Source organism: Oncorhynchus kisutch, unplaced genomic scaffold (genome assembly GCF_002021735.2).
Source record: "Oncorhynchus kisutch isolate 150728-3 unplaced genomic scaffold, Okis_V2 Okis03b-Okis08b_hom, whole genome shotgun sequence".
NCBI lineage: Eukaryota > Metazoa > Chordata > Actinopteri > Salmoniformes > Salmonidae > Oncorhynchus > Oncorhynchus kisutch.
In genome coordinates, this window is record NW_022261980.1 from 4,352,428 (window position 1) to 4,379,933 (window position 27,506).

Below are 27,506 nucleotides of genomic sequence, written 5' to 3' on the forward strand. Positions count from 1 at the left end.
GGCTTGATTCATGCGTCCTTCACAAAGACAAATCTGCCTGATTCCAGCCTTTCTGAAGCACCCCCAGATCATCACCCATCCTCCACCAAATGTCACAGTGGGTGCAAGACACTGTGGCTTGTTGGCCTCTCCAGGTCTCACACCCACTGTGAAATTTGGTGGTGGATCGGTGATGATCTGGGGGTCAGCATGAATCAAGCCACGTACAAGGTTGTCCTGGAAGAAAACTTGCTTCCTTCTGCTCTGACAATGTTCCCCAACTCTGAGGATTGTTTTTACCCAAACACATACCTATAAATAGTCAAACCAGAGAAACTGATAATTTTGCAGTAGTCTCTTAATTTTTCCAGAGCTATATATCTAACCTACATTTAATTACGTAAAGGGCAGGTGCTCAGAGGATACGTTGCAAATGGCACCCTATTCCCTACATAGTTCACTATGGGCCCTGGTCAAAAGTAGTGCACTATATAGACAATAGGGTGCCATTTGGGATGTAACCATAATCATTGGCTTTAGAATTCCTGTGACATAGTTTTCCCTATCATCTCGCAAATCTCAGTTTTGGACTGAGACTGACTTTATGATCAAAGTTATCATATTTACACTTTGTAGTTAATGTTGACATTAGAATAAGTGTTTCTGACTCATTTCGAAGCCACACAGGACATTTTCTAAACGAGAAGTTACTTTTCAGGGGCAGTCGCTCTTTAATAACAGGAAGCACAGAAATAGCAGACATAGCACAGATCTACCGCTTCTCAGAATTGCTTTCAATGAAAACGACAGATCTATAACTCAGACTTTGACGTGAATTTGGTCATATTGTTATTCATAGCTAAAAGAAAGGGGAAGTCAGTCAGACACACTTGAGAGCTTAGAAACTTGCTACGCGAGGCTACATTTTCTAAATCATGGGCAAACTGTCTGTCTTTTTGTTTGTTCTTTCCTTTTGCACCATAGTCAAGTCAGGTAAGATGGACTGTTTACTCTTACCTCATTAATGATTGTTTTATGTTATAAAATATAAAATGTTCATAACTCATTTTACTTTAACTCCTCTCCCAGCTTCAGGATCACATTCTCTGTGGGCACTTGCAACATATATAAGTGGAGAGACACCTTTCCCTGAGTTTACGGTTGTGGTGATGTTGGATGATGTTCAAGTGACTTACTATGACTCCAACATGAAACACTTCATCTACAGGGGTCATAACACCTCAGACAAAATACATGATGACGAAGCTCAGGATGGAGCTTATGTATTCGGAATTATGTACCACCACATGAAGGAGAGATACTTTCACCTAAAGCACCAATTGAATCTCACAAGAGGTGTTCAAGTTCAGCAAAGAATGGCTGGCTGTGAGATGTTGGACAATGGTGAACCAGCCCTGATCATGACAAAGAACACTTTCAATGCAGTTTTTGCAGATCATGCAATATATTACAATATGACACATTTTACATACAATGCTGGTCAACTACTGCAATGATGGGATGGAATAAGGCAAGCATATCAAAGAACAGTTTATGAGAATGTTTACGTTCCCATTTGCATCAAAACACTGAAGAGATTCCTGAAGAGAGAGAAGAACATTGTGATGCGTAAAGTCCCTCCCAGACTCAGGTTGATAAAGAAAGAGGTTTCTGGAGGGTTTCAGGTGAGCTGCCTGGCGTTTGGTTTCTACCCCCGCCACATCAACATGACCCTGCTGAGAGACGGCCAGCCAGTGGCAGAACAGGAGCTGACAGGGGGGGAGGTGCTGCCTAGTGGAGATGGGACCTACCAGCTGAGGAAGAGTCTGGAGGTCAGTACTGAGGAGCTAAAGAAGAGACACAACTACACCTGTACTGCCTCTCACCTCAGTCTGGACAACAAGCTGGATGTCAGTTGGGAGTCTGGGACAGAGAGAGTTCACCTATCCACCCTCTCAGTTCTACTGGTGATGCTGCTGGTTGTTATTCTATTGGGCATTTTCATTTGTGTCAAAAGGAGGTGGAGTAACACTGCCTCACAGTCTAAACTGGTCAGTGTTGATGCAACAGTGTCAGAGGAAATTATCCTGTCTTCAGTTTCTGAGACCTAATACATTTTTGGGACACTGATGCACCTTTGTCGATTCAGCTCAAATCACAATGAAAATATGACTGCCAGAGCACCTATCAGAGCAGACACAAAATGTGTGAATGATTCTGTTATGGTCAGTCAATCTTCCCTTACCCTCAATAAAGGAGTGTAAAGGATTCGTTTGGGGAGACTGTTGACAATAACAAATATCTGGTCATTAGTCCAGATCTGCATTTATATATTTTATATGCTGTTTTGGCATCCTGAGCATTAACAAAGGTAATCTGTTAGACAGTTGAAGTCGTAAGTTTACATACACCTTAGCAAAATACATTTAAAGTCAGTTTTTCACAATTCCTGACATTTAATCCTAGTAAAAATTCCCTGTCTTAGGTCAGTTAGGATCACCACTTTATTTTAAGAATGTGAAATGTCACAATAATAGTAGAGAATGATTTAAAAAAACTTTTATTTCTTGCATCGCATTCCCAGTGGGTCAGAGGTTTACATGCACTCAATTAGTATTTGGTAGCATTGCCTTTTGTTTAACTTGGGTGAAAAGTTTCAGGTAGCCTTCCACAAGCTTCCCACAATAAGTTGGGCGAATTTTGGCCCATTCCTCCTGATAGAGCTGGTGTAACGGAGTCAGGTTTGTAGACCTCCTTGCTCACACACTTTTTCAGTTCTGCCCACAGATTTTCTATAGGATTGAGGTCAGGGCTTTGTGATGGCCACTCCAATACCTTGACTTTGTTGTCCTTAAGCCATTTTGCCACAACTTTGGAAGTATGCTTGGAGTCATTGTTCATTTGGAAGACCCATTTGCGACCAACAGCATCAATGTAACAGTATAGCTTCTGTCCCTCTCCTCGCCCCTACCTGGGCTCGAATCAGGGACCCACACATCGAAAAGTCACCCTCGAAGCATCGTTACCCATCGCGCCACAAAAGCAACGGCCCTTTCAGAGCAAGGGGAACAACTACTCCAAGGTCTCATAGCTAGTAACGTCACCTATTGAAACACTATTAGCACGCACCACCGCTAACTAGCTAGCCATTTCACATCGGTTACACTACTACAGAGGCTACATCATGAATGCGCAAATCCGATATGGGTCACATGTAAAACGGAGTGTGAACAGTCAGAAAAACAGATTGGATATGGAGAGAAAACAGAACTGGGTTCTTCAGGTGGTTGTGTAATCATAGCCATGGAGAGTTCAATAAATCAGATTTGTGTTAAATATAAAGGCTTGCTAAAGTGCTAACATTCAGCATTTTGACATGTCCCTCTGTCAACCATGTGTCACTTCTAGGAAGATGTCAACCCATTTAATCCCAAAATGTCTCCCAATTTTTATCATCATTGTAAAGCCCTAGTTATTTTTGAAAAGTCAAAGGAACTAAATAAGCTTTCATTTCCCCCGTCAACAAAACCACCTTTCATTTCCCCCGTCAACAAAACAAGCTTCCATTCCTCCCGTCAACAAAACAAGCTTCCATTCCCCCCGTCAACAAAACAAGCTTCCATTCCCCCCGTCAACAAAACAAGCTTTCATTCCTCCCCGTCAACAAAACAAGCTTTCATTCACCCCGTCAACAAAACAAGCTTTCATTCCCCCCGTCAACAAAACAAGCTTTCATTCCCCCCGTCAACAAAACAAGCTTTCATTCCCCCCGTCAACAAAACAAGCTTTCATTCCCCCCGTCAACAAAACAAGCTTTCATTCCCCCCGTCAACAAAACAAGCTTTCATTCCCCCCGTCAACAAAACAAGCTTTCATTCCCCCCGTCAACAAAACAAGCTTTCAATCCCCCCGTCAACAAAACAAGCTTTCATTCCCCCCGTCAACAAAACAAGCTTTCATTCCCCCCGTCAACAAAACAAGCTTTCATTCCCCCCCGTCAACAAAACAAGCTTTCATTCCCCCCCGTCAACAAAACAAGCTTCCATTCCCCCTGTCAACTAAACAAGCTTTCATTCAACAAAACAAGCTTTCATTCCCCCCCGTCAACAAAACAAGCTTTCATTCCCCCCCGTCAACAAAACAAGCTTTCATTCCCCCCGTCAACAAAACAAGCTTCCATTCCCCCGTCAACAAAACAAGCTTTCATTCCCCCCCGTCAACAAAACAAGCTTTCATTCCTCCCCGTCAACAAAACAAGCTTTCATTCCTCCCCGTCAACAAAACAAGCTTTCATTCCCCCCGTCAACAAAACAAGCTTTCATTCCCCCCGTCAACAAAACAAGCTTTCAATCCCCCCGTCAACAAAACAAGCTTTCATTCCCCCCGTCAACAAAACAAGCTTTCATTCCCCCCGTCAACAAAACAAGCTTTCATTCCCCCCGTCAACAAAACAAGCTTTCAATCCCCCCGTCACAAGGGGATTTAAGAATAAATAGTTAACCCTGTTACTTAATTTAGCACTTCATAGGCACTTACTATATTCTGTTGACCAACCCTGGAACGACCCTATAAAAGGATAGCTAAAACTGTCTGGTGAGAGAGAGAGAGATAGAGATGCTGAATTAATCAAAAATATAAATATTAATTCATAAACACATGACAGCTTTATTGATTAGATATGCCAACAACATAGTCAAATAATATTCATTACAGATATTACCTAAAAGAGAACACCAGGCCTGACTCGTGAGGTAAGGGGTACTAGACAGTGGGCAATCTTTTCATGGTGCAACAATATTCAAATCTGTGCAAAAGAATCTGTGTTTTAATATGCCACTTCAGCAAAGTGCAAAATAAAAAGGCCACTATTTATGAATCGCTCAGTTTATTAAACTCTAGTTAAATAATCCCCTTTTCATAACGCACATTGTTCAAGAAAAGTGTCAAATTAAATTATACTGCCATATTATAATGCATTTTACAGTACTTTTGTACATATTTTACCTACAGTATTTTACACCATAAAGATGTCACTCAGTATGTCAATAGGATGAAAAGAAAACAAAGTCACAGGAGGGTTGAAACATTTATAGTTTTTAGATGTCAGGTCCCAAACCAAATAGTTACAACATTATGGAATATAAACACTGCTTCTGGCAACAATACTTTAGAATGATAAACAAGAATCCTCAATTCAAATGAACATTTAAAGGGTCAATCCTGGATTGGTACGTACATTCATCCAACTGATTTGTTGTATTTAAAATCCCGGATTTTCCCTTTTAAAGGACTTCAGTAACAACATTACTCCCCCCAGGATGGAAGAGACATTGAGGGTGGATGATTCTCAGGGTTAAAGGGCTGGTAGAATGGTCCCCGCACACGGTCCGAAACCCACCCTATACCCACTCCCCTCACAGTAACCTAGAGAGAGAGGGAAAAATAAATTAAGGACAACACAGACCAACAGGAGCGTCAGAACGTGTGTGTGTGTCTGTGTGAACAGTGGCTAATAGAAGCTGTGGTCACTAACACATAGGTGACAGACCGAGGTTCAAATAGGATTGGAGTTCCTGATGGGAGGGGTTTGCACTCCTGAGAATATCCCATTGGTTCCATTAAGACATGTAAGATCAATCAAGTTGAAGAATTTATTTAAAATACTAATATTAGAAGGAAGAAAAACTACCACCATATTCCACCTGCCTTCCCAAACACTTCCTCTTTTCTGACTAGGACTGATGTAGCTGATAGCTGCTTTATAGAGGGATGTTCTACTTACAATGATATGTGGTTGTCTAACCTAGCTAACGTAAGTTCATATAATAATGAATGCCATTTAGCAGACACTGTTATGCAAAGCCACTTACAGTCATGTGTGCATATACAGTATTTTATATATGGGTGGTCCCGGGAATCAAACCCTGAATCCTGGCAATAGAAGTGCCATGCTCTACCAACTGAGCAATACAGTTTCATTGTTGAATGCACTGACTGTCAGCTAAATGACCAAAATTTACATCTAAACAACAACAGAGTTGTCTCTTGATTTCTGTAGTGGTTCTGTCTGTGACAGTGTTTGTAGAGAGCTCAGTAATGTTGTATCATGGTTTCTGTAGAGGTTCTGTCTGTAACAGTGTTTGTAGAGAGCTCAGTAATGTTGTATCATGGTTTCTGTAGAGGTTCTGTCTGTAACAGTGTTTGTAGAGAGCTCAGTAATGTTGTATCATGGTTTCTGTAGAGGTTCTGTCTGTAACAGTGTTTGTAGTGAGCTCAGTAAGGTTGTATCATGGTTTCTGTAGAGGTTCTGTCTGTAACAGTGTTTGTAGTGAGCTCAGTAAGGTTGTATCATGGTATCTGTAGAGGTTCTGTCTGTAACAGTGTTTGTAGTGAGCTCAGTAAGGTTGTATCATGGTTTCTGTAGAGGTTCTGTCTGTATCAGTGTGTATAATAGGGTTCCACCCACCTGTAAGAGTGACCTCGTCTCCATCTTTTAGGAAGGTTCTTGTCTCTCCTCCTCCCAGGTCCACGGTCTTAGAACCCTTCCACGACAACTCCAACATAGAACCAAAACTGTCTGGATCCTACACACAGAGACAGAGAGAGACAGGCAGAGAGAGAGAGAGACAGACAGGCAGACAGAGACAGGCAGGCAGAGACAGGCAGGCAAAGAGAGACAGACAGCCAGAGCGAGAGAGAGACAAAGAGAGAGAGAGTGAGTGGGTCAGGAGAGAGAGACAGTCTATACTGAATAAACAACAACAACTCATCAGAACATACACAGTAAAATGTGAACACATGTAAACACTAATCAGATAGAAAATGCTCACAGACACACACAGAATAACACCTACACTACCGTTCAATAGTTTGGGGTCACATAGAAATGTCTTTGTTTTTGAAAAAGAAAGAAACATCAAATTGATCAGAAATACATGGTAGACATTGTGAATGTTGTAAATGACTATTGTAGCTGGAAACAGCAGTTGTTTTTAATGGAATATCAACATAGGCGTACAGAGGCCCATTATCAGCAACCATCACTCCTGTGTTCCAATGGCACGTTGTGTTAGCTAATCCAAGTTTATCATTTTAGAAGGTAATTGATCATTAGAAAACCCTTTTGCAATTGTTAGCACAGCTGAAAACTGGCCTTTAGACTAGTTGAGTATCTGCAGCATCAGCATTTGTGGGTTCGATTACAGGCTCAAAATGGCCAGAAACAAAGACGTTTCTTCTGAAACTCGTCAGTCTATTCTTGTTCTGAGAAATGAAGGCTATTCCATGCGAGAAATTATCGAGAAACTGAAGATCTCGTACAGCGCTGTGTACTACTCCCTTCACAGAACCAGTCTCAATGTCAACAGTGAAGAGGGACTCCGGGATGCTGGCCTTCTAGGCAAAGTTGCAAAGAAAAAGACATATCTCAGACTGGCCAATACAAAGAAAAGATTGAGATCGGCAACACAGACACTGGACAGACGAATCTAAGTTTGAGGTGTTCAGATCACAAAGAGGAACATTCATGCGACGCAGAAACAATGAAAAGATGCTGGAGGAGTGCTTGACGCTATCTGTCAAGGATGGTGGAGGCAATGTGATGGTCTGGGGGGGCTTTGGTGGTGGTAAAGTGGGAGATCTGTACAGGGTAAAAGGGATCTTGAAGAAGGAAGGCTTTCACTCCATTTTGCAACTCCATGCCATACCCTGTGGACGGCGCTTCATTGGAGACATTTTTTTTTAACCTTTTATTTAACTAGGCAAGTCAGTTAAGAACACATTTTTATTTTCAATGGAACAGTGGGTTAACTGCCTGTTCAGGGGCAGAATGACAGATTTGTACCTTGTCAGCTCGGGGATTCGAACTTGCAACCTTTCGGTTACTAGTCCAACGCTCTAACCACTAGGCTACCCTGCCGCCCCAATTTCCTCCTACAACAGGACAATGACCCAAAGCACAGCTCCAAATGATGCAATAACTATTTAGGGAAGAAGCAGTCAGCTGGTATTGTGTCTATAATGGAGTGACCAGCACAGTCACCAGATCCCAACCCTATTGAGCTGTTGTTGGAGCAGCTTGACCGTATGGTACGTAAGAAGTGCCCATCAAGCCAATCCAATTTGTGGGAGGTGCTTCAGGAAGCATGGGGTGAAATCTCTTCAGATTACCTCAACAAATTGACAACTAGAATGCCAACTCATTTCATGTATGCTTTCATGGAAAACAAGGACATTTCTAAGTGACCTCAAACTTTTGAACGGTAGTGTATATGTACACACACACTCACCGGTCCACTGATGGTTCCTGAGGCCAGCAGGTCTCCAGGTCTGACGTTACAGCCGTTGACTGTGTGATGAGCTAACTGTTGCTTCATAGTCCAGTACATATACTGGAGATGGAAAGAGAGAGATGGAGAGAGAGAGAGAGAGATGGAGAGAGAAGTGAGAGAGAGAGAGAGAGATGGAGAGAGAGAGAGAGAGAGATGGAGAGAGAGAGAGAGAAGTGAGAGGGAAAGAGAGAAGTGAGAGGGAGAGAGAGAGAGAAGTGAGAGGGAGAGGGAGAAGTGAGAGGGAGAGAGAGAGAGAAGTGAGAGAGAGAAGTGAGAGGGAAAGAGAGATGGAGAGAGAGAGAGAAGTGAGAGGGAAAGAGAGAGAAGTGAGAGAGAGAGAGAGAAGTGAGAGAGAGAGAAGTGAGAGGGAAAGAGAGAGAAGTGAGAGGGAAAGAGAGAGATGGAGAGAGAGAGAAGTGAGAGGGAGAGAGAGAAGTGAGAGAGAGAGAGAGAAGTGAGAGAGAGAGAAGTGAGAGAGAGAGATGGAGAGAGAGAGAAGTGAGAGGGAGAGAGAGAAGTGAGAGGGAGAGAGAGAAGTGAGAGAGAGAGAGAGATGGAGAGAGAGAGAAGTGAGAGGGAGAGAGAGAAGTGAGAGAGAGAGAGAGAAGTGAGAGAGAGAGAGAGAAGTGAGAGAGAGAGAAGTGAGAGAGAGAGAGAGAAGTGAGAGGGAAAGAGAGAAGTGAGTGACACACACCATGTGAAGACAATGCTGCACAATTTAAACACTTGCGCTCCAATCCACCCTTGCCCAGAACACATGTCAATATTGGACTATAAATTGTGCCTTCCTGTATTATACTGATGTTAAAATGTTTATTATATTCTACTGAGCCATTTACTTTCTTTTTCTTATATTTGATTGTTTCTTATTGTTGTTGCATAGTGGAGAAGGAACCTGCAAGTAAGCATTCAGTTGAACGTTGTGTATCCTGTACATACCACTAATACAACATAACTGTAACACACACAGAAAGACAGGTCAAAAAGAGGCAGTGAGTCAGTCAGAAAGACATCCTGTACCTCATCAGTCAAAGCCATTGGACTAAGAGACGTTCTCATCAGAGAAGCTGATAGACTCCACTAACTCACCTCACCAATATATTGGTTACATCCCAAATGGCACTCTATTCTCTTCATAGTGCACTACTGTTGAACAGGTCCCGTAGGGCTCCACTGATGGTCAAAAGTAGTGCACTATGTAGGGATTTGGGTGCCATTTGGGACATAACCATAGTCTATGTGAGTACTGAGTACTTGTCTACAATGGTAGATATTACAGCCTCCTAATGGCAGCTGTCAAGAGAGAGGGCTAATGAGACTTAAATCACACAGGATTTATTAATATCGTCTTCTGGTTAAAGGGGTAGTCCACCCAATTTTCATAAATCATTATATTTAGTAATATACACTGCTCAAAAAAATTAAGGGAACACTAAAATAACACATCCTAGATCTGAATGAATTAAATATTCTTATTAAATAGTTTTTTCTTTACATAGTTGAATGTGCTGACAACAAAATCACACAAATTATCAATGGAAATCAAATTTATCAACCCATGGAGGTCTGGATTTGGAGTCACACTCAAAATTAAAGTGGAAAACCACACTACAGGCTGATCCAACTTTGATGTAATGTCCTTAAAACAATTCAAAATGAGGCTCAGTAGTGTGTGTGGCATCCACGTGCCTGTATGACCTCCCTACAATGCCTGGGCATGCTCCTGATGAGGTGGCGGATGGTCTCCTGATGTATCTCCTCCCAGACCTGGACTAAAGCATCCGCCAACTCCTGGACAGTCTGTGGTGCAACGTGGCTCGCATGTTAGCAGCCAATATCAACTAGGTATATCTTCTAACTCCTCTGGTGTCCAGAGAAACCAGGATAATAGGCAGTGGAGGCACCTTGCCTGTCACTCTGGAGGGCCGCCTGTCTGCACCTTGCCTGTCACACTGGAGGGCCGCCTGTCTGCAATTTGCCTGTCACTCTGGAGGGCTGCCTGTCTGCACCTTGCCTGTCACTCTGGAGGGCCGCCTGTCTGCACCTTGCCTGTCACTCTGGAGGGCCGCCTGCCTGCACCTTGCCTGTCACTCTGGAGGGCCGCCTGTCTGCACCTTGCCTGTCACTCTGGAGGGCCGCCTGTCTGCACCTTGCCTGTCACTCTGGAGGGCCGCCTGTCTGCACCTTGCCTGTCACTCTGGAGGGCCGCCTGCCTGCACCTTGCCTGTCACTCTGGAGGGCCGCCTGCCTGCACCTTGCCTGTCACTCTGGAGGGCCGCCTGTCTGCACCTTGCCTGTCACTCTGGAGGGCCGCCTGTCTGCACCTTGCCTGTCACTCTGGAGGGCCGCCTGTCTGCACCTTGCCTGTCACTCTGGAGGGCCGCCTGTCTGCACCTTGCCTGTCACTCTGGAGGGCCGCCTGTCTGCAGCTCATTGCCAACTGGGAAGACCCTTTCTTCCTCACACATATGCTAATAAATTCACCAGAATATGTTAGTTCTACTTCTTCATCCCATAATATTCAAGGTTGTGTGATGTTACAGCTATCTTCAGACATATAGCCAGTTACCACCCAAAATAGGATTATCTGAAATTTGAAAATGATCAATGAAATCGCCACGTAGCCTAGCGTTATTGTTCTGGAAAAGGTGTGTCCGTAGTAGATTGCTAAACTGTAGATACGTGGTTCAAATGTAGTCTTACTCTGTTTTGACCAGGTAAAACCGGAGAAAATGAAACGCTTTCTGTGGACTAATCTGGATAAGAGCCTTTGTGAGCTAATGCAGATCACTGTTCATTGGTCAACAGTCAAGACGTGCAACTTGATGGTTCTGAAGCACAGATGAGATGTTTTTTAGACAATAATTTGGTGTAATACCGTGGGCCTATGCCTGAAACCAGATCAAATAGGCAACGGTATAAATATAAAATGTATGTAGCCAATTAAAATCTGTTTTAAAAATTCAGTTTCATACTCACAACAAACATTCCCTCTAAACTTTCGGGGGTGTGCAGTAGTCTGTGAATGCAGTGTAGCTCACAGAAGAAATATCAGACACGAGATTCCCTCCACTTTCTAGACTTTTCCCTGTTAGTTAACACTATCAACGTTTCCCTTTCCTGTGGCGATTGTGATGGAATCAACACATTAGCCTCTGTCAATGCAACATACTGAACTAACCATGCTAGAGATGATGTTGTAGGCAGAACGCATCACAGTAGGATTCTATTGCAACGACTCAGCCCTACTCTACCCAGACCGGGAGCATAACCAATCAGAGCTGCAGTAGGCCTATATGCAAAATGACCATTGCCATATATGGATCAATGCCATTAACTTTGAACTGGACTGTGTTTACAGCTGTGGTCATGAGTAGATGTGCTTGTTTTGAGATCAAAGCAAGAGCTTCATGTAGTCACGTGTTCATATTCTTTGCTATTTAGTGAGCTATTAGCCCAGTTCTAGATCATTTGTCATCAGCAAAAGATGGTTGATTGCTTCCTACAAGAACACAAAACATGTACATTTCTAGATATCTTTGAAAAGCAAGACAGATTAACATATATATTTTTGTCTTAAAGGGGCAGTGTTGTATTTTGAGACAGGCTTAAATAAACTAAGTAACCAATAGTCATAGGGGAGCATAGTTTGTCTGATTCTCTGTAATAATGGTATGGGAATAATAATTCATTTGATTTTGTAAAATGGTTTCTTGCATCAAACACAAAAACATTTTCAGTCACCTCCTTGTCTGAAGGACAAGTGGATAAACAGGTTAATGGACTACAATGAACCCCACACATTGGCTGTTACTGTAGGCTGAATGATAGAACAGCTACATCCATGTTCAAATGTTATGGGATGCATTTTCTCCACTCTGGTAGGCCTCCATTATGATCAAATAGCCAGTGCAGTCTACTTGGCCACTGTTAAACTATCTTAAAGCAGGTACAGCCTCAGTGTTCACAGTAAACATGCACTGGAAGGTGCACAGAATTTTCACAACGTTCAAGTTTGTGCTCATCAGAACTTAAATGATCTCAGTGCCAGAAAAATTTAGGGAATTATTGCTCACGACCCCACAAATAAATCCTTCTACGCTTCGATAAACACTGCTCTACCTCACCAGACCTGTATTAATTGACTGTTTTCTGGTCCAATCAGAGGGCCAAGTGTGCGTTTCACTAGCCAATCTGTTGCTCTCTGGCTACGTGGAGAGTAGTGTGCCACAAAATGAGTGACAAATTATTTCAAGTCATCAGTCTCAAGTCAAACTTGGGTCCCAAGTCTTGAGGCTCCAAGTCGAAGTCAAGCATAAAGTTAATTTATTTTGTGTCGAATCTGAAGTCATCAAATATGTGACTTGAGTCAGACTCGAGACCAAGTCATGTGACTCGAGTCCATAACTCTGCACATTGATGCAACTGTAGTAAACTATCCAAAGTCTACTTCACCAACTGCTTACCTTGAAGTTGGACTTGCATATAGTGGCTGCTTCCTTCATTGCCTCTCCTGAAAAAACAACCCACAACAGTTGATTGAGACAGGATATCAACACCTGATATACCCCCTCAATAATACCTCAGAATACATAGGAAGAGCAGTTGAGAGAGTCAGGACAGCGAGTCAGTGGAGAGTCATGAGAGGGAGTCAGGATGGAGAGTCAGTGGAGATAGACAGGAGAGAGAGTCAGGACAGAGAGTCACTGGAGAGTCATGAGAGAGTAGGGACAGAGGTCACTGGAGAGAGAGTCAGGACAGAAAATCAGTACAGAGAGTCAGTGGAGAGAGTCAGTGGAGAGTCAGAAGAGATAGTCAAGCCAGCGAGTCAGTGGAGAGAAAGTTAGTGGAGAGAGAGAGAGTATGTGGAGAGAGAGAGTAAGTGGAGAGAGAGAGTCAGTGGAGAGAGCGAGTCAGTGGAGAGAGCGAGTCAGAGAATCAGTGGAGAGTCAGTGGAGAGAACGAGTCAGAGAATCAGTGGAGAGAGAGAGTCAGTGGAGAGAGAGAGTCAGTGGAGAGAGAGAGTCAGGAGAGAGAGAGAAAGTCAGAACAGAGAGAATGAACAGTCTTGATCGTAAGGAATACAAAGCTCTTAATGGTAAATCATTACCTCCCTTGTGTGTGTGTGCTTAATTACTAAGGCAAGGCACTCATTCACCAACAATTCCTTTTTACTGTGTGTCTGTGCACGTAGGTGTGTGATGTGTGTGTTTGTGTAAAACCCAACATACCTTTCACTGACACAAATAAGTTAATGTTGAAGGTGAAGGCATCGTCATGGCATAGATAAGGGAGGGGCTTTGGATCCTGAAACAGGAAGTGGAGCATGAAGAGCCACAACACTCTTAGAAAAAAGGGTTCTTCAGCTGTCCCCATGGGAGAACCCTTTTTGGTTCCATGTTGAACCTTTTTTGGTTTCAGGTTGAACCCTTTTGGATTCCATGTAGAAAATTGAGCCCAAAAGGGTTCTACCTGGAACCAAACAGGTTCTTCAAAGGGTTCTCCTATGGGGACAGCTGAATAACCCTTTTAGATTCTAGATGCCACCTTTTTTTCTAACACAGTGTGGATACTGGCTCTCATTACTAAAAGCTTACCTGAATGGTGAAAATGTAAGTGTTAATGTAATGTAAAATACATCCAGACCAACCGTACTATAATGTAATGTAAAATACATCCAGACCAACCGTACTATAATGTAATGTAAAATACATCCTGACCAACCGTACTATAATGTAATGTAAAATACATCCTGACCAACCGTACTATAATGTAATGTAAAATACATCCTGACCAACCGTACTATAATGTAATGTAAAATACATCCAGACCACCCACAGTATAATGTAATGTAAAATACATCCTGACCACCCACAGTATAATGTAATGTAAAATACATCCAGACCACCCACAGTATAATGTAATGTAAAATACATCCAGACCACCCACAGTATAATGTAATGTAAAATACATCCTGACCAACCACAGTATAATGTAATGTAAAATACATCCTGACCACCCACAGTATAATGTAATGTAAAATACATCCAGACCAACCGTACTATAATGTAATGTAAAATACATCCTGACCACCCACAGTATAATGTAATGTAAAATACATCCTGACCACCCGTACTATAATGTAATGTAAAATACATCCTGACCACCCACAGTATAATGTAATGTAAAATACATCCAGACCATCTGTACAATAATGTAATGTTGAAAATACATCCTGACCATCCACAGTATAATGTAATGTTGAAAATACATCCTGACCATCCACAGTATAATGTAATGTAAAATACATCCTGACCAACCGTACTATAATGTAATGTAAAATACATCCAGACCACCCGCAGTAGAATGTAAAATACATCCAGACCACCCGCAGTAGAATGTAAAATACATCCAGACCACCCGCAGTAGAATGTAAAATACACCCAGACCACCCGCAGTAGAATGTAAAATACATCCAGACCACCCGCAGTAGAATGTAAAATACATCCAGACCACCCGCATAAGAATGTAAAATACATCCAGACCACCCATAATGTAATGTAAAATACATCCAAACCACCCGTAATGTAAAATACATCCAGACCACCCGCAGTATACTATAGGGCAGCAGGACCACCAGGTCTATACTATATTACACTACTATACTGTTTGTGTTCTTCACCTGGACAGTGTTGGGCTCAGCGAAGGGCAGCAGGGCCTCCATAGGAACCACCCAGGGTGAGATGGTTGTCCCAAAGTTCTTCCCCAGAAACGGACCCAGAGGAACGTACTCCCACGCCTGGATATCCCTGGCTGGAACACACACAGGAAGAAGAGTGGTTACCCTTTATTTGACCATTAGATGTTGAACTGGTATTTACTGAATATTCCTCAGTGGACACACAGATCACAGGTAGGTTTGAATACTATGTAACCTGCCCAGTGATGAGTCCATCCTATGTTGATTGGATGATCGTAGACCAACACAGCTAAAGTACCTGTACTAACAGTACCTGTGCATAGCTTCAAAACCTTGGTATTGTGTAGGTGAAGTTGTGGGATGTTCAACTGAACTACTGGTCTTTTTGACTATTGACAATCCAGGAACTATTCTATGAAATATTGTGTTGAGGGATGTGATAAATGATCATGTACTGTAGTCAGCAGGAAAATCTATTTCAACTATCAGTACCCCTCTACTCTACATATTAACCCAGGTGGAACCTGGCTCAGACTCCCTTACATCTGGGAGTCTGAGCCGCAGGGGTGGAAAATGCATCCCAAATGGCACCCTATTCCCTATATAGTGCATTCCTTTTGACCAAAGCCCTTAGAGTGCTATACCCTGAGTGGAAAAAACATTATGAACACCTGCCTTTTCCATGACAGACTGACCAGGTGAAAGCTAAGATCCCTTATTGATGTCACTTGTTAAATCCACTTCAATCGGTGTAGATGAAGGGGAGGAGACGGGTGAAAGCTAAGATCCCTTATTGATGTCACTTGTTAAATCCACTTCAATCAGTGTAGATGAAGGGGAGGAGACAGGTTAAAGATATGATCCTTATTGATGTCCCCTGTTAAATCCACTTCAATCAGTGTAGATGAAGGGGAGGAGACAGGTTAAAGAAGGATTGTTAAGCCTTGAGACATGGATTGTGTATGTGTGTTATTCAGAGGGTGACTGGGCAAGACACAATATTGAAGTGCCTTTGAACAGGGTATGGCAGTAGGTGCCAGGCGCACTGGTTTGTGTCAAGAACTGCAACGCTGCTGGGTTTTTCACACTTAACAGTTTCCTGTGTGTATCAAGAATGGTCCACCACCCAAAGGACATCCAACCAACTTGACACAACTGTGGGAAGCAGTGGAGTCGATATGGGATCTGGCAAACAAATAATAAGGTGAAGCCTAGTAGGCTGCGTTCCAAATAGCACCCTATTCCGTACAGTGGTGGTAAAAGTACCCAATTGCCATACTTAAGTAAAGATACCTTAATAGAAAATGAAAAGTGAAAGTCCAGCATTATACTACTTGAGTAAAAGACTAAAAGTATTTGGTTTTAAATATCCATAAGTATAAAAAGTAAAAGTAAAAATAATGTCAAATTCCTTATATTTAGCAAACCAGACGGCACACTTGTTTTTTAAATTTACGGATAGCCAGGGGCACACTCCACCACTCAGACATCATTTACAAAGAAAGCATTTGTGTTTATTGCGTCCGCCAGATCAGAGGCAGTAGGGATGACCAGGGATGTTCTCTTGAGAGAGAAAGAGACAGAGAGAGAGACAGATCGCGACAGAAAGAGAGATGGAGAGAAGACGATCTTGAAATCTCAAGGCTACAGTCGAAACCACTCCTCCTCCTGAGATCCTTCTGCCTCATCAATAATCTGTCATGTTTTCCTGAGTAACTTACCCTGATCCCAGTGACTAAATATGAAATGTTTACACAACATTTATAATGCAGAACTAAATTAAGGAACTTAAGTTAGTGTTATTATGGAAAGTGGATGTTTTTCAATTAGTGTTATTGACGTTAGGATTTTTCATTTACTGATATATCATTTTTGGCTAAGGATTCTACTATTGGCTGTTATAGTCGATAGATACATTCTTTTGAAAATAAAGAAATACGGTATGGTGCTTATTAATGTCTTAAAGTGGGCTGTGTAGGTGTGTGTGTATGCACATATGACTGTGTACATAAGTGAGTAAGTGTGTGTGTGTTATCGTGACTTGTGAGTGTTTTCATGAGTGAGTAAGCGTGTGAGTGTGTGTGTAGTTGTTAGTGACTGTGTGTGTACTCATGTGTGTGTGTGCATGAGTCTGAGAGTGAGTGTGTGTATAAGTGTGTGTGTGTGAGGCCTTACCACTCCAGTCATTCATTAGCACCATGCCAAAGATGTGTTGGTGGGCTCTCTCTATGGGAATGGGCTCACCAAGACGATTACCTCCACCTACAAAGAATGCCTGAGAGAGAAAAAAAGAGCCAGCGAGAGACATAGAGAAAGAGAGCCAGCGAGAGAGAGAGAGAGAGAGAGACAGAGAAAGAGAGCCAGCGAGAGAGAGAGACATAGAGAAAGAGAGCCAGCGAGAGAAAGAGAGAGACATAGAAAGAGAGCCAGTGAGAGAGACAGAGAAAGAGAGCCAGCGAGAGAGAGACAGAGAGAAAGAGAGCCAGCGAGAGAGAGACATAGAGAAAAGAGAGCCAGCGAGAGAGAGACATAGAGAGAGAAAGAAAGCCAGCGAGAGAGAGAGCGACATAGAGAGAGAAAGAGAGCCAGCCAGAGAGAGAGAGAAAGAGAGCCAGCCAGAGAGAGAGACAGAGAAAGAGAGCCAGCGAGAGAGAGAGCGACATAGAGAGAGAAAGAGAGCCAGCGAGAGAGAGAGACATAGAGAGAGAAAGAGAGCCAGCGAGAGAGAGAGCGACATAGAGAGAGAAAGAGAGCCAGCCAGACATAGAGAGAGAAAGAGAGCCAGCCAGAGAGAGAGACAGAGAAAGAGAGCCAGCGAGAGAGACAGAGAGAGGAAGAGCCAGCGAGAGAGAGAGCGACATAGAGAGAAAGAGAGCCAGCGAGAGAGAGAGACATAGAAAGAGAGCCAGCGAGAGAGGGAGACAGAGAGAAAGAGAGCCAGCGAGAGAGAGAGCGACATAGAGAGAAAGAGAGCCAGCGAGAGAGAGTGACAGAGAGAAAGAGAGCCAGCGAGAGAGCGACATAGAGAGAGAAAGAGAGCCAGCGAGAGCGAGAGCGACATAGAGAGAAAGAGAGCCAGCGAGAGAGAGTGACATAGAGAGAAAGAGAGCCAGCGAGAGAGCGACATAGAGAGAGAAAGAGAGCCAGCGAGAGAGCGACATAGAGAGAGAAAGAGAGCCAGCGAGAGAGAGACAGAGAGAGAAAGAGAGCCAGCGAGAGAGAGACATAGAGAGAGAAAGAGAGCCAGCGAGAGAGCAACATAGAGAGAGAAAGAGAGCCAGCGAGAGAGACAGAGAGAGAAAGAGAGCCAGCGAGAGAGAGACAGAGAGAGAAAGAGAGCCAGCGAGAGAAAGACATAGAGAGAGAAAGACAGCCAGCGAGAGAGAGCGACATAGAGAGAAGGAGAGCCAGCAAGAGAGAGACAGAGAGAGAAAGAGAGCCAGCGAGAGACAGACATAGAGAGAGAAAGAGAGCCAGCGAGATAGCGACATAGAGATAAAGAGAGCCAGCGAGAGAGAGACAGAGAGAGAAAGAGAGCCAGCGAGAGAGAGAGAAAGAGCCAGCGAGAGAGAGCGACATAGAGAGAAAGAGAGCCAGCAAGAGAGAGACAGAGAGAGAGAAAGAGAGCCAGTGAGAGAGAGACAGAGAAAGAGAGCCAGCGAGAGAGAGACAGAGAGAGAAAGAGAGCCAGCGAGAGAGAGAGACATAGAGAGAGAAAGAGAGCCAGCGAGAGAGAGAGACATAGAGAGAGAAAGAGAGCCAGCGAGAGAGAGAAAGAGAGAGAAAGAGAGCCAGCGAGAGAGAGAAAGAGAGCCAGCGAGAGAGAGACAGAGAGAAAGAGAGCCAGCGAGAGAGAGACAGAGAGAGAAAGAGAGCCAGCGAGAGAGAGAGACAGAGAGAGAAAGAGAGCCAGCGAGAGAGAGAGACAGAGAGAGAAAGAGAGCCAGCGAGAGAGAGACAGAGAGAGAAAGAGAGCCAGCGAGAGAGAGACAGAGAGAGAAAGAGAGCCAGCGAGAGAGAGACAGAGAGAGAAAGAGAGCCAGCGAGAGAGAGAGACATAGAGAGAGAAAGAGAGCCAGCGAGAGAGAGACAGAGAGAAAGAGAGCCAGTGAGAGAGAGACAGAGAGAAAGAGAGCCAGTGAGAGAGAGACAGAGAGAGAAAGAGAGCCAGCGAGAGAGAGAGACAGAGAGAGAAAGAGAGCCAGCAAGAGAGAGACAGAGAGAGACAGAGAACCAGCAAGAGAGAGACAGAGAGAGAAAGAGAGCCAGCGAGAGAGAGACAGAGAGAGAAAAAGAGCCAGCGAAAGAGAAAGAGAGAGAGAGAAAGAGAGCGAGCGAGAGAAATTAGATAAAAGGCAGAGAAAGAGAGTGAGAGATACAGGTCATTGTTTTGTGATGCCATTGATATGAACCATCTCCTTGGTTGTAATAAAGTGTAGCTATATAAAGTGTATACTGACCATCTCCAGCTCAATGTCCAGCTGCTTGGACTGGCCAAACACAGGAGGCTTAGCTAAGAGAGAACACAATGGAAGAGGAAGACCGTTAGTGAGGGACACAAAAACAAAGTGACACTGGTCTGAGAGGTTTTGTGTGTGTGTGTGTGTGTGTGTGTGTGTGTGTGTGTGTGTGTGTGTGTGTGTGTGTGTGTTTCTCTTTGAATTCAGAGTCTGCTTTGATTTTCAGACTAGGTGTTGTGTTTCATTACATTGGTCGGGTCTCATCTGTCCAGAGGGTCTGCGTATGGGGGTCCCAGACACCACTATGGAAGAGGCCCTGCCATGATACCCCACGGGCAGCCTCAACCTGAGGGACACAATCAGTCAGTCAAACAAACATAATAATCATTTGGGGGGGGGGGGGGGGTTATATTTGTCCTGTCACACACAAGTGTTTCTTGCATATCCCAACTCCCCCTAAGACAGCCACAGGGAGTGTGATCACTATTGTCAAGAGCCCCTAGAGACATTGGGGTTAAGTGCCTTGCTCAAGGGCACAGGGACCAATTTTTTTCACCTTATCAGCTCCGGGATTGGAACCAGCAACCTTTAGGTTACTGGCCCAACACTCTAACCTTGAGGCTACCAATCAATTATTCAGCCAGCCAGCCAGTCCAATAAACAGGCAATTAGTCAGTCAGCCAGCCAGTCAAACAAACAGCTAGTCAATCAGTCAGGCAATCGTTCAGTTAATCAACCAATCAATCAGTTTGTTTATAGCATTGTACAAATACAGAAACACGGATCCAGAGAGAGTAAGAAATGAAGAGAAATGGAAAGAGACAGAAAGAAGAGAGGTTCTACATAGAGGTTCCCAACCGTGACAAAGACAACAGCCATATGAACAGCAGCTGTGGTGTCTGAAGGATGGTGCAGTGTTGGACTGCAGACTCACTGACTGGAAGGATGGTGCAGTGTTGGACTGCAGACTCACTGACTGACTGACTGACTGGAAGGATGGTGCAGTGTTGGACTGCAGACTCACTGACTGACTGACTGGAAGGATGGTGTAGTGTTGGACTGCAGAGTCACTGACTGACTGACTGACTGGAAGGATGGTGCAGTGTTGGACTGCAGACTCACTGACTGACTGACTGGAAGGATGGTGCAGTGTTGGACTGCAGACTCACTGACTGACTGACAGGATGGTGTAGTGTTGGACTGCAGAGTCACTGACTGACTGACTGACTGACTGGAAGGATGGTGCAGTGTTGGACTGCAGACTCACTGACTGACTGACTGGAAGGATGGTGCAGTGTTGGACTGCAGACTCACTGACTGACTGACTGGAAGGATGGTGTAGTGTTGGACTGCAGAGTCACTGACTGACTGACTGACTGGAAGGATGGTGCAGTGTTGGACTGCAGACTCACTGACTGACTGACTGGAAGGATGGTGCAGTGTTGGACTGCAGACTCACTGACTGACTGACTGGAAGGATGGTGTAGTGTTGGACTGCAGAGTCACTGACTGACTGACTGACTGGAAGGATGGTGCAGTGTTGGACTGCAGACTCACTGACTGGAAGGATGGTGCAGTGTTGGACTGCAGACTCACTGACTGACTGACTGGAAGGATGGTGTAGTGTTGGACTGCAGAGTCACTGACTGACTGACTGACTGGAAGGATGGTGCAGTGTTGGACTGCAGACTCACTGACTGGAAGGATGGTGCAGTTTGTGAAAGCACTGAAACCGCCCGAGTGCTCCAGTCAATTAGAGAAAACTAATTGTGTCCCTCACACGTCATAGGTCACAGTACAGCACCAGGCCGTAGCACGTTTCTCTCTCTTTCTCCCTCTCTATCTTGTTCTCTCACTTTTAATTCTTATTTCATCCTTTCTCTTTTCTTATTTTTCCCTCTTATTCTCTCCTCTTCTGTCTCTCTTTTTATTTATCATTTCTTTTTCTCTCTGTGTCTCTCTCCAAATAACCACCAGGAGAGATAAAAACAACTCAAACAAGAAAAGCTACATTGTAATCTGAGGAGTTTGACTTCTAGTGGATGGTTTTCAGAGAACCTGACCAATATGGTTAATTAGTGAGTTACTCTGTCTACATCTAATAATATGGTTAGTTAGTGAGTTACTCTGTCTACATCTAATAATATGGTTAGTTAGTGAGTAACTCTGTCTACATCTAATAATATGGTTAGTTAGTGAGTTACTCTGTCTACATCTAATAATATGGTTAGTTAGTGAGTTACTCTGTCTACATCTAATAATATGGTTAGTTAGTGAGTTACTCTGTCTACATCTAATAATATGGTTAATTAGTGAGTTACTCTGTCTACATCTAATAATATGGTTAGTTAGTGAGTTACTCTGTCTACATCTAATAATATGGTTAGTTAGTGAGTTACTCTGTCTACATCTAATAATATGGTTAATTAGTGAGTTACTCTGTCTACATCTAATAATATGGTTAATTAGTGAGTTACTCTGTCTACATCTAATAATATGGTTAGTTAGTGAATTACTCTGTCTACATCTAATAATATGGTTAGTTAGTATGTGGGGAATGAAAACAGAGATATACACTGAGTAAATAAAACATTAAGAACACCTTTCTAATACTGAGTTGCAACCCCCCTCCTCAATTCGTCAAGATCATGGACTACAAGATGTCAAAGCGTTCCACAGCGATGCTGTCCCATGTTGACTCCAATGCTTCCCACAGTTGTGTCAAGTTGACTGGATGTCCTTTGTGTGGTGGACCATTCTTGACACACACAGGAAACTGTTGAGTGTGTAAAACCCAGCAGCGTTGCAGTTCACGACAAAAACAGGTACGCCTGGCACCTACTACCATACCCTGTTCAAATGCACTTCAATCTTTTGTCTTGTCTATTCACCCTCTGCACACATACACTATCTATGTTTCAATTGTCTCAATGATTAAATTATTATTTAACCTGTCTCCTCCCCTTCATCTACACTGATTGAAGAGGATTTGACAAGTGACATCAATAAGGGATCATCTTTCACCTGGATAGTCTATGTCACAGAAAGAGCAGATGTTCTTAATGTTTTGTCCACTCAGTGTAGTTGTGGAACAGGGAACCCTACAGGGAACCCTATTCCCTTTGTAGTTTACTACTTTGACAAGAGCTATTTTGGGCCGAGTGGCGCAGCAGTTTAGGCACTGCATCTCAGTGCTAGAGGCATCACTACAGACCCTGGTTCGATTCCAGGCTGCTTCACAACCGGCCGTGATTGGGAGTCCCATAGGGCGGCGTTCTTAACTGACTTGCCTAGTTAAGTAAAGGTAAAAAGGTAAAGGTAAAAATAAAAAAAAGTTGTGCACTATTTATTTTATTTTATTTAACTAGGCAAGTCAATTAAGAACAAATTCTTATTTTCAATGATGGTCTAGAAACAGTGGGTTAACTGCCTGTTCAGGGGCAGAATGACAGTTTTGTACCTTGTCAGCTCGGGGGTTTGAACTTGCAACCTTCCGGTTACTAGTTCAACGCTCTAACCACTAGGCTACCGGAATAGGATGCCATTTGGGACACAGATGAAGTGTTGGTTGTCATATCATACCAGTTGGGCATCAGGGCATTCTCCTTCCCTCGGAACATAATGCCAACATTGGTGGCATGGTCCCTGGATGAGTAGAAGTCAGTGTAGTCACCTGTGTGTGGTTATATATAGATACATGTTTGTGTGTGTGATGGAGAGAGAGAAAGAGGGCAATTAAGTGACACTGTTAAATATGTACAGTGAACCAATGATCAGCCTTCAGAACCTTTTATATCAACATTTAGCTAGCAAACAAATCTCACAATCACTAGTAAAGTTATATTGGTTAACAGCGCCCCCTCTTGTTCAAGCATTATACAAACACCTCAATTGCATTGTCTTGACTCCTCGCGTCCTATCTCCTTGCTTCCTTCTCAAACACATTGGATGATCCTCTCATCTGATACAGGGTCAGATTTTGTTTAATATCACTGAGAGTTAAAGTTAGCAATGGCAGAGCCATAAATCTGATTCTAGATCTATGTTTAGGGACAATTGTAGGACACATCAAGCTCAGTGAAGAGACAGGAGGAGTGAAATATTGGGTGCATGTCAATAGTCTCAAGTGGCTTCCTCTCCTTGCCTCTTGTCCTACTGTTAAACAACTCACCTATCTCAGCAGGCAGATGCATGATGGCTGAACTCTTATGGAAGAACGCTCTGAGACATATAAACACACACACATTACAGAAAAGTAAACCTGCTACAAACCAGAAAATTAAAGGATAAGGGAATACAAGAACATAATATGATTTTGATTGCGGCCAAAAACTATATCCTAAACAATTAATATAATAATTAAATATATTTGACATGAACTGTTGAAGTGTTATAGAAGTGATATAGAAGTGTAATTGAATATAGAAGTGCTATAAATTATAGAAGTGTTATTAATATAGAAGTGCTATAAAGTATAGAAGTGTTATAGAATATAGAAGTGTTATAGAGTATAGAAGTGTTATAGAGTATAGAAGTGTTATAGAATATAGAAGTGTTATGGAATATAGAAGTGCTATAGAGTATAGAAGTGCTATAGAGTATAGAAGTGCTATAGAGTACAGAAGTGTTAGAGTATAGAAGTGTTAGAGTATAGAAGTGTTATAGAATATAGAAGTGATATAGAGTATAGAAATGTTATAGAGTATAGAAGTGTTATAGAATATAGAAGTGCTGTAAAGTATAGAAGTGCTATAGAGTATAGAAGTGTTATAGAGTATAGAAGTGCTATAAAGTATAGAAGTGTTATAGAATATAGAAGTGTTATAGAGTATAGAAGTGTTATAAAGTATAGAAGTGTTATAGAATATAGAAGTGTTATGGAATATAGAAGTGCTATAGAGTATAGAAGTGCTATAGAGTATAGAAGTGCTATAGAGTATAGAAGTGTTAGAGTATAGAAGTGTTATAGAGTATAGAAGTGTTATAGAATATAGAAATGTTAGAGTATAGAAGTGTTATAGAATATAGAAGTGTTATGGAATATAGAAGTGCTATAGAGTATAGAAGTGCTATAGAGTACAGAAGTGTTAGAGTATAGAAGTGTTAGAGTATAGAGGTGTTATAGAATATAGAAGTGTTATAGAGTATAGAAGTGTTATAGAGTATAGAAATGTTATAGAGTATAGAAGTGTTATAGAATATAGAAGTGCTATAAAGTATAGAAGTGCTATAAAGTATAGAAGTGCTATAGAGTATAGAAGTGTTATAGAGTATAGAAGTGATATAAAGTATAGAAGTGTTATAGAATATAGAAGTGTTATACAATATAGAAATGTTAGAGTATAGAAGTGTTATAGAATATAGAAGTGTTATAGAATATAGAAGTGCTATAGAGTATAGAAGTGGTATAGAGTATAGAAGTGTTATAGAGTATAGAAGTGTTATAGAATATGGAAGTGTTATAGAATATAGAAGTGTTATAGAATATAGAAGTGTCATAGAATATAGAAGTGTCATAGAATATAGAAGTGTCATAGAATATAGAAGTGTTAGAGTATAGAAGTGTTATAGAGTATAGAAATGTTATAGAATATAGAAGTGTTATAGAATATAGAAGTGTCATAGAATATAGAAGTGTTATAGAGTATAGAAGTGTTATAGAATATAGAAGTGTTATAGAGTATAGAAGGCAAAATCCAATAATTGTAAAAAAGTGCTACAGAAGTGCTGGAGGCTGACCTGCTCCTGAGGCTGACGTCGTCTCTGAGCGTGGTCTCGTTGGCAGACAGCAGCTGCTGTAGACTCCTCCTGGCCTCCCTCCATGCCTCGTACCCCAGACCCATGAACGCATTCAGGGTCGGCTAGTTGAGAGGTTGGAACATATGATGGAGGAAACGCATACAATTCTAAAGTATTATTTGATTTTATACTGTATATAGCCCTCATAACAAGTAACCCAGCCTGGACCCCCGAGGAGCAAGTAACAGCACAGTGGCAAGGAAAAACAACCTAAAAGGAAGAAACTTCAAGAGAAAACAGGCATGTTTGCAAGTTGAATGCAAGTCCAATTTGTTTTGACGTTGGTGTGGGGGCAGCTCTCACTCATGCAAGCAGGTCTCTTCATTGACGCCCCCAGGGGTGGAAATGGGGGGAACCGGGTTCCAGGAGTGAAAATATCCTCGGGGGAACCTGTGCATTTAAGATTGAATTCAAGGAGTGAAATCATGAGAGAAAATATTCTTCTTTCATTTCCTGTTGATACCTCGTGTGATTTCAACAGCATGATGAGGCTTTCTCTCCTTGTCTCATTCCCCCATCAGCACTAATGTGACAGAACTGGACAGGCGAAAGACAATTCCCAGTAGGAATTCACCATTGTGCTTTAACGGATCCTGTTATGTCAGAGCAGCACCCAGCTGAAGGGGGGAGACAGTTGGGAGGCAGCAGCACACAAGGCCTCCAGACAATAGGGGCGGCAGGGTAGCCTAGTGGTTAGAGCGTTGGACTAGTAACTGGAAGGTTGCAAGTTCAAACCCCCGAGCTGACAAGGTACAATTCTGTCGTTCTGCCCCTGAACAGGCAGTTAACCCACTGTTCCTAGGCCGTCATTGAAAATAAGAATTTGTTCTTAACTGACTTGCCTAGTTAAATAAAGGTTAAAAAAAATAAAAATAGTAGTATTAGGGACCCATTCACAGGCAGAGGGCGAGAGGAGACACTTCAAACCAATTCACACTACTGGCTTGTAGATTTAATGTACTGTATAGTCCACAATATATGAAGCATACATCCTAATTGATGACTCGTATGGATTTTCTCAAGGAAGAAAAGCAGTGCATCGTGGCCATTGAATAGACCTACCCTCATAGCATACTGCACTATTGGCTACATAAAGTAGGCCCATGTAGCTGTAAGTAAACTAGTGGAGATACATAGTAAACGTGCCATGTTACAATTCCAGGTGAATGCATAATGTATATTGCCATCAGTGCCGATAAGAAATATCAACCATCAATACGAGACATTGAGGAGCATTATACATTTTGATAGCCTTACCTGGTCAAACACATCCTGGTGATTGGAGAGCACAGGGCCTCTGAAGAGTGATTTTATAACGCTCAAATCCAAAATCTGATCTCCAATCGCAACCCCAATCCGGTGCCTGGGCTAAGTGACACGAGACATTTGTGAAAACAGTAAACAGGAATGAAATACCAAAATGGAACGATATTGGAGAAGCTACTTTGTAAACTACAATGTTTCATCCAAGAGAACCTCACGTTTCCACAGTGGTGTGTAACATTTTATCCCAAGAAAATCTATTTACATGCCCTAGTTTTATGGCACAGGAGACAGTGTAGGAAACCCGATTCAACTAAAAGTACAACACATTTAGCGTCATACTCACATTTTCCGGTGTCGAGAACACGCCATATGGTAAATTGTGATAGGAGAAGTCGGACTTTTCGTCAATTTTTACAAAAGACATTTTGAAATTGCAGTTGTACTCCGGTATACTTTCCAAGGTAAGCAACAGCGTGAGTAACTTCTTCCAGATGTTGACCGCAGCCATAGGACAGCCCGCCTCCCACAGAATGAACCAACGACCAATAGGAAACGCTCTCTTATATCCACCCTTTTTCAAGAACTGTTATTAACCCAAAACGGTTTGAAAATGACTCAGCAAAAATGATGCGGTCTAGAACTGATTACCCTTTATTGATTGGGGTGTGATAAATATTACCCTATTAAAAAAGTTAAAAGTTACGAGTGACGTTATTTTGTGATATCAATGAAGTAGACTGTTAAACTGCGTTTACACAGGCAGCACAATCCTGATCTTTTTCCCACAAATGGGTATTTTGATCAATCACAAAATCTTTTCAGTCATATTTTTCAGAGCTGATCTGGTCAAAATGCAAATGAGTAATAAAAAAATATCAGAATTGGGCTGCCTGTGTAAAGGCATTATATGACAGTACTCATTAACATCCAAAACCACTTTTTGGACCTTACTTCATTTGTTTTCTGAGAAAA

At 42.5% G+C, this 27,506-nt stretch overlaps 1 protein-coding gene and 1 pseudogene across 1 annotated transcript; one reads left to right on the top strand and one right to left on the bottom strand.

The window, feature by feature from the left end:
• Nucleotides 1-838: 838 nt before the first annotated feature.
• Nucleotides 839-2,417, top strand: LOC109881591 (major histocompatibility complex class I-related gene protein-like; annotated as a pseudogene).
• Nucleotides 2,418-4,620: 2,203 nt separating this feature from the next.
• fah (fumarylacetoacetate hydrolase (fumarylacetoacetase)) lies at nt 4,621-27,067 on the bottom strand. Its single transcript, XM_031812814.1, has 14 exons — nt 26,878-27,067; nt 26,526-26,636; nt 25,209-25,330; nt 23,641-23,690; nt 23,052-23,142; nt 19,718-19,815; nt 19,470-19,522; nt 17,185-17,284; nt 14,992-15,122; nt 13,541-13,616; nt 12,776-12,822; nt 8,268-8,369; nt 6,446-6,563; nt 4,621-5,403 (listed from the first exon to the last, which is right to left on the bottom strand). Exons 1-14 carry the CDS (start codon nt 27,040-27,042, stop codon nt 5,333-5,335), a joined length of 1,335 nt encoding a protein of 444 aa, XP_031668674.1. The 5' UTR covers nt 27,043-27,067; the 3' UTR covers nt 4,621-5,332.
• Between the last annotated feature and the right edge of the window lie 439 nt (nt 27,068-27,506).